At 45.9% G+C, this 12,274-nt stretch overlaps 1 protein-coding gene across 1 annotated transcript in view; it reads left to right on the top strand.

Annotated features, from left to right (window-relative positions):
- The window catches only part of PLXNA4 (plexin A4), a gene marked incomplete at both ends in the record, with an annotated part of 424,475 nt that overhangs the window by 352,759 nt on the left and 59,442 nt on the right, over positions 1 to 12,274 (top strand). The window contains 4 exons of the mRNA XM_082308764.1: positions 1,295 to 1,446; positions 2,091 to 2,208; positions 7,610 to 7,746; positions 9,423 to 9,590. Coding sequence (XP_082164890.1) covers positions 1,295 to 1,446; positions 2,091 to 2,208; positions 7,610 to 7,746; positions 9,423 to 9,590 — 575 coding nt within the window. The remainder of the gene's footprint in view (positions 1 to 1,294; positions 1,447 to 2,090; positions 2,209 to 7,609; positions 7,747 to 9,422; positions 9,591 to 12,274) is intronic.

The following is a 12,274-nucleotide window of genomic DNA, read 5'->3' as shown; positions in this document are numbered from 1 at the left end:
CCTCACTGCAGAGAAAGCCTTGCCAACGCTGGCATATGGCAGCCATGGCATACTGAATGGGCAGCAGGGAATACCCTTTGAAAGCAATGTTGAAGCCCCTTTCAACTAGCCAGTTGTATGGCAAAGCATTTGGGCATGGTGAATAATTGGAACGGCAGAACTGAGATAATTAAGGTCCAGCCCCATGATTTCTGTGTTGTTTCAATGTTGAGGAGACAACTCCAACGCTAATTTCCACCTGGCTCTGAACAAGGGTGATGGATGTGATGCAGAATGCTTTCCTACGTACACACCCTTTGCATGGGCCAGAAATATTGCACAGAGCTAGACAGCTCTGGGTGTAGGGTGAGGCTCTGCAATGGGAGGGAGAGGTGAGCTGTGGAGTTTGGGTGGTGCTTTGGCTCTGCTGCCCAACACAGCCGCTGCTGAGCAAGACACAGTGATCCTAGCCCTGCTAGGGTCTGGTGAAGGTCCAGACTGGGATGCAAACATGATGCCACCAGCCACCAGGATGGTTGGGATAGCCACTCATCTCATGCTGGGGCTCAGGGGCCTCCCACTCCACAAATAAGCTGTCTATGCTCCCATGCCTGCCCTTTCCCTGGCCCCAGCTCTCCCTTGAGGGCAACTGGAGCTCTTTCAGAAATACATGTTGGCACACAGTAACTGCTGCTGCTGTCTCATTCACCATCCATCTGCTCCGTACCTAATCTGACACGCTATTTGTGTTGTGTCTCAGCTGGTTTTTTTTTTTCAGGTGGACATTTTCATCTGAGTTTGTGACGCATGACCAATACCTACCTCCAGAACAGATCAAAAACTCCACATGCTTTGGGCTGGGAATTTAGGATTTAAAGTGACTGGCTGAAGCCATTTTTTTCCTTTTCTTGTTCTTTCTCCCTTTTCTTTCCACCATGCCCCTCTCCTGCCTTTCCATGGCTCATGTCTATAAAGTGCAGAGCTTAGCTGCACCGCCAGAAAACCCTGCTCCTGCCTAGAAAACATCTCCTACTCATCTCTGGATGTTTTGCAAGTAGTTAAAAGAGAGTAAATGAGATCTGATGCAGAATTTTGTATACTCTGAGGTTGGGGTGATATATGTTTTCAGGGGAGCTGGACCGAGTGATGTATCTGGAGTAGGCTTGTTCCCTCAGTTGTTCAGCATTCATAATTATGAGTGTCTCTAGTAGTCACAAAGAGACCTGATATTGCCTCTTCTTTCACCTGAGAGGATGCTGATGTCTTTACATAGGTGGTTTGATTATTCCCCTTTTTTTTTGGCTTGTTTCTCCAGATCAATCCAGTGACAGGCCCTCGTGAAGGAGGGACCAAAGTTACCATCCGTGGGGAGAATCTGGGGCTGGAGTTCAGAGACATCGCATCTCATGTCAAAGTGGCTGGAGTGGAGTGCAAACCACTGGTGGAAGGGTACATCCCAGCAGAGCAGTAAGTTGGGTGTGTGGCAGACAGTGGGCCACAGAACACCTAGTAACAGTCATTGCTACTTGTAGGGTCTTCTAAGGAGTCCATTCCACCCAGCTTTGGAAGTGAGGAATGGAAGATACCATTCCTCACAGCTCAGGAGCTAATAATCTGTTTATTGTTGTATTTTGATTGCATATTTAGATAATCCTCATGGCATATGCCCTGAAGTTATCCTCTGTTTTTCACATAATAGCCACCACAAGGGTGTTCAATTCCAGTTTGGGGGGCAGCAGTCCTGAGAAGCAGTTTATCACATGCAGGAGTGACCATTAAGCCTTACAGCTGTAAAGCTATCCACCATGCAAGGCTGGAGGACAGAGGGACCCCTGGGGTCAGACCTCAGCCCAACATTTGTCTGTAATTTAAATGAAGCTATGTTGATTTACACCAGCTAAGCATTTGTCCCACCAAGTGCCAACAGCCAAAAGCCACCACTCTTTAAAGAATAATTTAGTCCACCGTTTGGATCCTGGATTGGAAAGAAGATGATGGGTTAAGTCTACAGTCCATTCCCCAGCAGTGTGGGCTATTTGCTCCTATTCCATCTTACCCAGACCACCAAACCATCCCTCAAACATTCCTTCTGGTTCATATTTTCTCCACAGGATAGTATGTGAGATGGGGGAGGCCAAGCCTAGCCAGCATGCTGGATTCGTGGAAATCTGCGTGGCTGAGTGTAAACCAGAGTTCATGGCAAGGTCTTCACAGCTCTACTACTTTATGGTAAGCTCCTGCAAGAAGTTCTCCTTGGCCCTGAAGGTCCTTGGGCCTTGGTCCTCTTTGCTGCATCTATCCATTGTCCTTGACCATATTCAGTCTCTGAGCTCTTCACTGCCGTTCTGAGTGCACGAAGTTGTTCCTTCCATTTCCTTTCAAAATCTTGTTATGAGCAAAAATAGCTTGACTAATTAATGTTTTAACAATCTAATAATAGTCCAAATTATTAGTCCAGTTACAGTTACATACAGCCATGGTCCAAATTAGTACAGAAAATCCTCATTAATAGTTAAAAACACTCTACAGGAAAGGAAAAAGAGACAAAAAGAAAAAAAAGAAAAAGGAAAAAAACTTTCCTAGTATCTTACTTTTCCCGGTGTGATGCTCACCCTACCAGTATCCCTCCAGGCCCTACAGTTGAAGGCACCAGTGTTCCCCAGGAAGAACATGGGGGTTGCCACTAGTCATTACCACCCTGAGGTCTTCAGCAGGAAGAGCGTGATGTCGATGGTGGGGTTTCTTCCTCCTCACTCTTGGGTCCTCCCAGGGCTATCTTCACCCCTCCCCCTCTCCACTGCCTGCTCTATTCTCCCTGGTCCCCATCACCAGTGACAGAGCTGCCCAGCACCCAGTCTGGGCACACAAAGGGCTGGTGTTTCCTGGGCAGTGCCTGCCGGGGGCAGCAGCCCTTGGCCATGTGTCATGGACCAGTGCTGATCTCAGGCAGGCTGGGCATGAAGCTATTGGCCAAGTGACACTCAGCTCAGGCCATGGCAAGCCCAGAGACATCCTGAAACCCTGTAGTATTGGGTCAGTGCAAAGCCCATGGCATTCTGCAAGCAAGGACAAAACTTCCCATTTACTGGGCCACAGGCAGTCACCATAGCAGTGGCAAGTGTTTCTGAAAGATGTAGCATTCAAGGGATGTTTGCATTAAGTGGTCTTCTGGGTGTCCAGGAGAAGCAGTGCACCCCAGCAGCACTAGATCAGGAGGGACCAGTTCACCAGCCAGGCTGCAGGTGAGCTGTGGAGTACGACTGCAGCTCACTGCAAGTGGCCAACATTTTTGGATGCTCCATGGTGAAACAATAGACACCAGCAAGGTTGAACTTCAGTTTGCTTTTAAGGGTGGGTGGTTTGGAGAGAGGACTTAACCATAAGGAATTCGGAGATGAAGTCAAAAGTCCCTAGGGATGGTGAGCAGTGGGATCACACACACAACTTCCACTCAATGTGGGCTGATGGGACTCAGAGAGCAGCCACGTTCCTCTTTTTAGAGAGACTGCTAGGGCTGGCAAATTGGCTTCCTATGCTTTCTGTCTGGGACATCAGCTTGCAAAGCAGTCAGAGGGGCTCTGGGCCTGATTCTGCACTACTACTTGTGCAAGTTCAGCCTGAGACTGTTGCTTTTCAATGGTGAAAGCCTCATGGAAGAGAGGAGCAGAGCCAAACACGTTGTACACTCAACTTGTTTTTTTGCTCCTTTCTGATGATGCTCCTTGTCCAAGAGACCTGCTTATTCCTCTAAGGTCCCTTGCTGGGGACATGCAAGCATTGCCTGGCCTTGATCTGTGCAGATCTGTGCAGGTTTGAGATGAGAGGGTCTCTTTGTTCCCATCAAAAGCTCTCAACTCCTGCAAGGGAATGGGTCTTTTCTGAAATTATTCACATGCCCAAGCATTTTTTTATGGTAAAGCAAACTGGTAATGAATGCAAATATCTTAGGTTTCCCCCTTGAGCTACAGAAATTTCTCTATTCTCTGTACTTTCTGATATCACTCAGATGCTGTGGTAGTGGGGGCAGAGAAATACCTTGAGAGATAGCCCCCACTAGGCAGACAGAAGGGCTCTTTCCAGGACATTACACTTCAGCATGTCACCTTTGCTACTCTTGGAATTACTGTCTGATTTCGATCATCCGTGTCCATTTGTGACAGCTTTTCCCTCCGCTTGCTGGCTTTCCGGCTGCCAGCTATCCCAGCCGTGCATGAGCATGAAGTCAACAGGGTTTTCTCTGCTGAATACCTTGATACCTTTGTGCTAGACAGAAAAAATACAGACGCTCTCCAGCCTGCCCATCATATTCCCTCTCCCGTGTCCATTGCTTTCATAGTGGGAGCTGTGTTTGTTGGCACGGCTTGGCTTCCTCTGATACTTCTGCAAGGAAGGTAGAGATGTTATTGCAGGGATCACAACATGCCTTGGCATCCTGCAAGAAGGGGTGGCAGCTTTAGGGAAGGAAGATATTTGAAAACTAAGGAAGGGCATCGCATGGGAGATAAATGTCGCTTTCTGATGCATAGTAAATCCTCTGGAAAATTGCTTTTCAAAAGGTTTGAAGCAAAACAAGGTTAAATTTGGCCGATAGGTTCAGCTTTCCCCTCTCCTGCAAGAATTGGAAGAGGTATTTTGAACTCAACAGATTATTTAATTTCAGCGTTTTAAAAAAAGAGGTAGCTTAGTTTAGACATGCTAGAACAGTTCTTCTCCATATTTCTAACCAGAACTTTTAAATTCAAAATGATGTTAGTTTGTTTTAAACTCATCTGTGATCAAAAATGCAAATTGCATTAGAGAGTACAATAAGTCAAAAGGGAAACAAAGCATTTGGTTGCAGGCTGAAATTAAATTTATGATGATCTAAATGAAAATAATTTCTTTTTTTTTTTTTGACGTTATTCATTTTGTTGCTATGATTATTGTCATGGTCTTTCAATGCAAAAAAAAATTTCCCTTCACTTTTCAATTCAGATTCTGAAGCAAGTTTGCCTTTATTCTGGCTTTGGATGAGAATATTACGGCTCAGTGCAGGTGATGTGGGCTACTCTAATTGCATCTCTTCTGGGTCTGCTTCTAAAATCCTTCTCCCAGGAGAGCATTTGCAACAGGTCTCGCTTCCCTCTTTCCCCTCCTGCTGCTACTGTTGAACCTATAGAAAGGAAATCCGGGTGCACAAGCTGTGTGTGAGTCACATCTTGCTCTGCCCTTGTCCCCAGAAGGAATGAAGTGGGAACCAAGGTCTTAACATGCACCATGAGGTCATTTTAGACACAGTAGCTTTGATGGTAGCTTCTCTGTGGACAGCCTGTGTGGAGGAGGTACTGGAGGAAAGTAAAGGGTTGGAGAGCAGAGGAAAGTAGGCAAGCTCCTAGAAAGGTACAGAAGATTTCCTGTCCTCTTTCCCTCATTGTCACTGTCCCCTTCAGCCTGTTACAGATCCACTAGACCCCCTTGCATTTTCCATCACCTTTCACCAGCAAGGAAATGGTAAATAGTCTGAAGGCTGAGTTTTATTGCAAACATGCTGTGCAATATTTATGAAGGCCACTGTGAATAATTAATGGTTTATCGCAACTTTGAAAGCTTAGCCACAAACCCTTTTGTAAGATCGGCACGAGACAGCAACGCTTTGCCAAGGAGCATTGCTAATGTAGTTCTTGTCTGCGAAAATCCTCAAAAGGGCATGGCTAGTTTATCTACCTGAGGAGAGGGCAGGAAACCCAACCAGGAGTGCAACAAGGGCTTTAGGTCTTTAACTCAAATGTTTCTCTATGGTTCATAAAGCAGATACTATTGCAATGCTGTTGTGTAGGCTATGTGCACCAAGTTGGCCATTTTCAACCCATTTTCTCCCAGGCAGGAGGTCACCTCCCAGCAGCAGCCATCATGGTCAGCAGTAGTTTGCACTGGTGGGAGTGGCCATCAATAAGGGATTAAAGAGGAGCCATCAGAGCTTGAGGTGGTATCCTAAAAATAGACAAGCACTACATACTGAAGTGCATCTTTTGCATCTACATACTCTTCCTGCATCTTTTATCCCAATAACAGCTGTTAGAGAATATTCCCAGAAAAGTATAAAAACAGTTTCCAAACCATCATGTCAAAACCAGTCAAGTTTAAATGTAAGAAGTGTCCAGCTCTGACAACAGATTTTTCTACAGAGCTGTATGTCTGATTTTCATGTTCAGCCCTTTCTCCAAGTGGTAGCTGCATTTTAAACAAAAGCAAAGTGGAAACCTTGCCGCTGTTTTTCAAAATGAATAACCAGAGGGGGACAGGGACAGAGAGGGCTCTGTGTGTGTGAAAGAGGAAGCTGTGGTGTATATCGGGTGGTTTTATAAACATGGATTAATGGTCTCCAAAGCTCAATAAGGTGACTGCGTGATGTACCTGCTCATTCAGAGGAGCTGAGGAGAGCTTCAAGCACTTGTGTCATCATTCTTAAAGAGAGGGGGAAAAAATAATCTTCATTTAAATGCATATAGTAGCTTTTCACTTGGGACTGAGTGGAAAGTTTTTCTATTAAAATGCAAATGAAAGAATAAACTGTAACTCCAAATTTCTCCCTGAAAATGGATGTCTCCTCTCTGCATTGTTGTTACAGGGTGATCTCTGCCTTCAGAGTGCAAGTATTTATCTTGATTTTGGGAAGAAGGGAGAGCAGGAGAGTAAGAAAAAGAAGTTTGAGATTTGGGACCCCTAAAGGAATTGTGCCCCATTTCGATAAATTAACACAGCACCCTGTTATGTTTGGAAAAGAGGCTTAGAAAATCAGCAGAAAAAGGAAAAAGGTGTTCATCTGGACAGTTCTCCTTTTGTGGCTGTAGTATTTCAGAATACATCTCAACATAAGCACTGATGTGCTCTATTGGTGCAGGACACCCATGCAGTACCAGGCTGTCTCAGCATCCAAGTCCGATAAGAAAAGAAAAAGATTTGGGGTCTTGCTGTGGACATGTGGGAGAGGCAAGACATGAGCTCGGATGCTCTGCTGAACCACAGCTCTCCTTCTTCCCAGGGAAAAAGCCCGTGAGCACAGGGGGAGTTTTTAGGCATCTCTCTGGAGCTATACAGCAGGTTCTGTTACCTTGTCAGATCAATAGGATTTAGAATAATCTTTTAAAGACCTGAACGTTTTCATCAGTTGTGGGGTCCACAGCCTGGAGGTGGAGAGTCCTCATTAAGATCCAATCAGACAGTACAAGACCTGCTTTATCTTGCAGAGGTGGTGTTGCATGATGGCAAACAGACACCTGAGCTGTGTCAAACAAGCAATGGAGATGGGAGATTGTGGCTCCAGCTGCTCCACGTGTGGAATTGACGTTGCAAGCACAGCATATTTCTGAGTGGGTACAAGGGCAGGCCTGATTTTGCAAGGGTGAGGAGAACAGACTGGGGTTAGGTCTGAACTCATCCCACCAAACTTGGCATTCAAGCAGGTCATCTATGATAGGGCTGGAGCCACTCTAGGCTCCTCTACTGGTTGGAAGAGATGGTCATCTTCTGAAGTCCAGCTAACAAGTGATTAGCCCCTGGGGGTGCCTACCTCCCTCCATCACTAAAACAAGTGAGGGAAGGTACTTATGCTCCTCTGCTGTGTTTTCAACATGACCCTTTGCCTTCACAGACTCTGACACTCTCTGATCTCAAGCCAAAGCGGGGACCAGTGTCGGGTGGCACCCAGGTGACAATTACGGGCAACAACCTTAATGCGGGCAGCAATGTCATCGTGACCTTTGGGCGACAACCCTGCCTCTTCTACAGGTACAGATGAGTCCTTCCTACTGTACATGCTTGAGTCTGAAAGATATGAGCAATTATAGTCAAGAGACTTCTGCAGCCCAGACACCCTGTCCCTCATGTGCCTCTTTTGCCTGTGGCTACATCTATTCAGCAATGGGAGTTTTGCATTCTGCACTGTGTGCAACCTTACTGTGCATGGTTTGGGGTGGGAGGATAGGATTTATTTCATTATTTTGATTGGTATTTGATGTGCTTTCTTCCATGGCCACTTGTCAAATTTCACTACAATTCTCCACGGTCCCATGCTTTGCTACTTGCTCTGGAAGTACGTCGTTTATAAGATTCATTTTCATGTCCCTGCTTTAGCGGAGGTGACAAAGAAAATCTGACAACATCAGTTCTAAGTATTAAAACACCTCCCTTTTATCCCAGAATAGTCCTGTATTGCTAAGAAGTGGATGATTTGCAACATTTCAGCTCTGGATTGGCTCCTGTTCAATTGCAGTTCAGAGAGGCTTAATGTCAGTGTTACCTGCTGAATGTTCCCTGATCCCTGTGAGAATGAGCCTGAATCCCGTTCCCAGGGGCTCCCGCAGCTCAAAACTACTCAGCACAACATATTTTGCTGCCAATATTGGTGGAGGCTGAAGATGAAGTTGGCATATTTCTCCCAGCATGTCCTTGGCAGAAGAAGGGCTCATTCACAGGAGACCTAGGACCACTGTCTTGGGGCAATGCCCTTCCCTCTCCTGGCTGTGGGAATCCTGTTTAGCTGCCTGTCATGACTGTGCTGTGATTCAGCATCTATAATTCAGGAGGGTGAAGTCACAGCTTGTAATTTAAAAGGCCAAGTGGGAACCACCCCTCCTTGGAGATGCTTACTGAAGAGACTGGGGAGTTTTAGGAGGGATTGAGCATGGTCTTTCAGGGGAATTTAGAGAGCACCTGGAGGGTGCAGTCAGTGAAGGTGAGTGCCATGCTGCAAGGGAAGGATGCACCCTGCTTTATCCTTTCGAGGGGTATAAGATGAGGCTGCATCACAAACCACAAGACTGGAGAGACTGAGGGTGTTTGGAGCCTTGATTTTTGGCTCTTTATGGAAGGTAAGGGCCACTGCAAAATTCAGACCTGGAGCTGGTTTTGAGCTCTGCCCAAAAGGAAAACTTTATGCAGAATCCGCTTTGAGTATAATCATAAAATACTTCCCACTATATTAGCACCTTCCATGCAAAGGTCCCAGGCACGCTGAAAACCACACTTAAACAAGGCTTACAGTCCTAATGCAAAGTTAACTTTATTATCCCAGACTGGAAAGCTGAGGTGCAAACACCTCTTTTTATGAGCTGCTGCTGCATATGTCTGCAGGCAGGAAGGAAATATCCATCAAGTATTTAATCACACAGAAATACTTCTGGAGAGAGGTCTGTTTTGCACTTCCCTTGGGGTTCAGTTTTCACTCTGAGACCTGAGAAATGATGGCTCTTGTGGTTTTATTTGAACTAGTGAAAAGGCAATGCCGCGTCCTCAGAAAAATGTGTCACACGATTCACAGCATATTCCTGTAGCAGTGTGTTTCACCACTTCACAGTGCAAAGGTTAAGGTCACAGGACAAAAGAGTGAGTAGTTGGGCTCTTTCTGGCACCATTGGTTTGCTGCTGGTAGCGCCTGGTTTATATTTATTTGCTTCTGCTCACAGGAGATCCACCAAACACATTGTCTGTAACACCACTGCCTCCGATGAAGGCTTTGAGAAGGTCAAGGTGTCTGTGAGAGTGGACAAGGCCAAGATTCATCAGGAGTTGCAGTATGAGTATGTGGAGGATCCAACTATCCTGAGGATTGAGCCTGAGTGGAGCATCTTCAGGTAGGCAGCGCATGGAAACCTCCTACCACCTCCCCTTATTTTCTGATGCAGCACTGGCGTGTTCGTGTTGTTCCTTGATACAGAAAAGCACTTTCCAAGCATTGTGTTCACTAAGAAATAGATTTGTGCAGAGCTACTTCCCAGAGCCCAAGAACCATGAGTGCTGGTGGACTTGCGTCCTCAGAAGACCTAACAGGCCAGCAATGTGTTGTGCATTCATTGTAACACTTTGGATGCTCAATGTGTGTCTGTGCCATGTGTACCCCTGGGACAAAATTTCCACAGTATAGTGAGGGATGGACAGGAGCAGGGTCCTTTCTCCAAACAAACTCCGCGTAGTCCAAGTCTAAATGATCCTGCATGCTGTCTTCGCTAGCAGAGCAAAGCTTCCTGGTTTAATGCAGCAAAATCCAACTGCCAGTGCTCACCAGAAGCTTGCCTTGGAGACTTAATGCTTTATTACAAAGGCAGGTGCAGCAGGTATCCAACCTAGTGTTGAAGCTTTTTCCCTTGTTACTGCAGCCTGGGGTTTGTCACCAGCACCAGGATGCTACCTGTCTGAGTAATATTACAGACCACTGGGGCTGGTTAAACTACACAGTTGTATCCCTAAAAGCTGCTGTTCCTACCATTTCTGGTCACGACTGTGTTTTGGGCCCCATTGGACTAGGTCCATAGCTTTGCATGGCAGCAGGACCAGTCACTGATCTCAAACCCAGGCATAATTGTCATAACTGTGCTTAGAGAAGTGATAACCGTGCTTAGAGAAGTGAATCTCCCTTGGGTTTGAAAGCAGCAATTCCTACCTTTCCCACAGCCTTCATGTACAGGCTGGCTTAGGACTAAGCATTGCTTGTTTGGCTGTCATACCTGAAAGCCCCAGGGCTGTCTCCCAAGATGAAACACAAAGGGAGCCCTGGTCCCTGCCTATCAAACTGCTTTCCTCCTCGTTAGGCTTCCCTTTTTTCTATTCACCCCATTGATGCTGCTTTGGTGTATTCAGAGGGTTCATGTGAAGGTGTCTGAGAGAAGCATTTGCCCTGGTTGTGGAAAGCATCAAAGCGATGCCCAAATGCTCTCAGAAGCCTGCAGAAATGGCCTCGGGAAGAGAGAAATTGGTCATTAAATGCACTGATATTTCCTTGAAAAGATACAAAATAAGAAATCTTAGTCTCCCCTCATTCATCCACGGCAGCTCTCTGCTCCCTTGTCAAATCGGACTGATTGGAGTATCTAGGGATTAGGAGCAGGGCTTGTAAATCCCCCCAGTTCAGCTCCCATCCAGAAGATGTTTTCACAAATCAATTAGTGCCTTTAATTACCATGAGGGAATTTGCCGATTTAGCCGGATTGAATCTTTGCACATTGGGCTTGAAGCTTTAGTGTCCGGTTTTTCCATTTGGGGGGTTTATTTTCAGTCAGAGTTCAGGTTATCAGTGAAATGAGAAATCGCTTTACTCCCTTCCTTATTAAAGTGAGTTCAGTGCCAGTTAAAAGGTGCAAGATTGACAGCCCAGGAGAGTGAATTCTCCTTTTTTCTCCAGGAAAGTTGCAGTACAGGGAACTTCCTCTGCCTGGCCTCAGGTCTGGCTGGGAGGTGAGAGGAGAAGCTCTCCAGAGTCCATTTGCTCCTTGGTTTCTCTGCTGAAGCTGCCAGCAAGAGATGAAGAAGCGGCCAAGGAGATGCTTAAGGTGTATTGGCAAAGTTTTGCCTAGCCTGCGGGTGCAGAGACTCTGCATCCCATTGCTTGCTGCCTTGGATCTCCTGTCCCACCTCCCAGCATAAAGGAAATTAAGAAGAGGTGCTTTTTTAGTGGGTGCCAGCTTACTTGCAGGGTGTGTAGATGCCAGGATGGATGACTGGGACTATACCTGTCTCATCACTCAGGCACAACCTCTACCTTTGCTCTCTTCAGTGTCTCTGAAATCAGAAAGAGCTCACCTGAGTGGCAGCAGGTGCCTAATTTTAACCAGACCTACCCACCTCCACCTTCATCCTCTTTCTTTTGCACTTTTGAATCACTCCAAAGGGGCGTAACTTGGAGGAGGGTACAGAGAGAAAAGATGCAATATCCTGGATTACCACTGTGGTTCAGGGTGTCAGGGACAGTTTTAAGCACTATAACTGTTAGCTGTGGAGCTCCGTCCGGCAGATCATAATGGAGACAAGTGTTAGAGTAAGGCCTCCACACAGAGGTGGATGAAAGTGCAGCCAACTCCAGTCCTGAGAATCAAGCAAGAAATAAGTTAGTCAAGACACGTGGATCTGGAGATAGACTGAGGAGGCTGTTCCTCAGTATATTTGTTATATGGTATGATTCATTACAGAAAATCCACTGTGCTTCTCTGATTCATCACTCCTGGCTGTTGGGCTAAGCTGGTTTGAGGGATAGATGATTGCTACTAAACCAGCTTTGCAAAATTAGTGAATGAATGTACAGAGCCTGGCTTAAAAACTCAAGTGCTATTTTCCAAGACAATAAAGAAAAGATTACTGCTAATTTACTCCCATAGCCAAAAAAAAATAAATGAGTCACAGTGGGCTGGCAGGTAAGCAGAATTTTATGAGGCTCCATTAATACTTTTGATCTGGGTTTGATTTGAATTACGTCCAGAAATTACCTGAGTCTGCAGACAGAAAATTATGCTCAGATCTTTTGGGACAACAAGGAGTTAAATTAAGA

Source organism: Platalea leucorodia (assembly GCF_965183815.1).
Source record: "Platalea leucorodia genome assembly, chromosome: 4".
NCBI classification, from domain to species: Eukaryota; Metazoa; Chordata; class Aves; order Pelecaniformes; family Threskiornithidae; genus Platalea; species Platalea leucorodia.
This window is presented reverse-complemented; position numbering and strand designations above follow the sequence as displayed.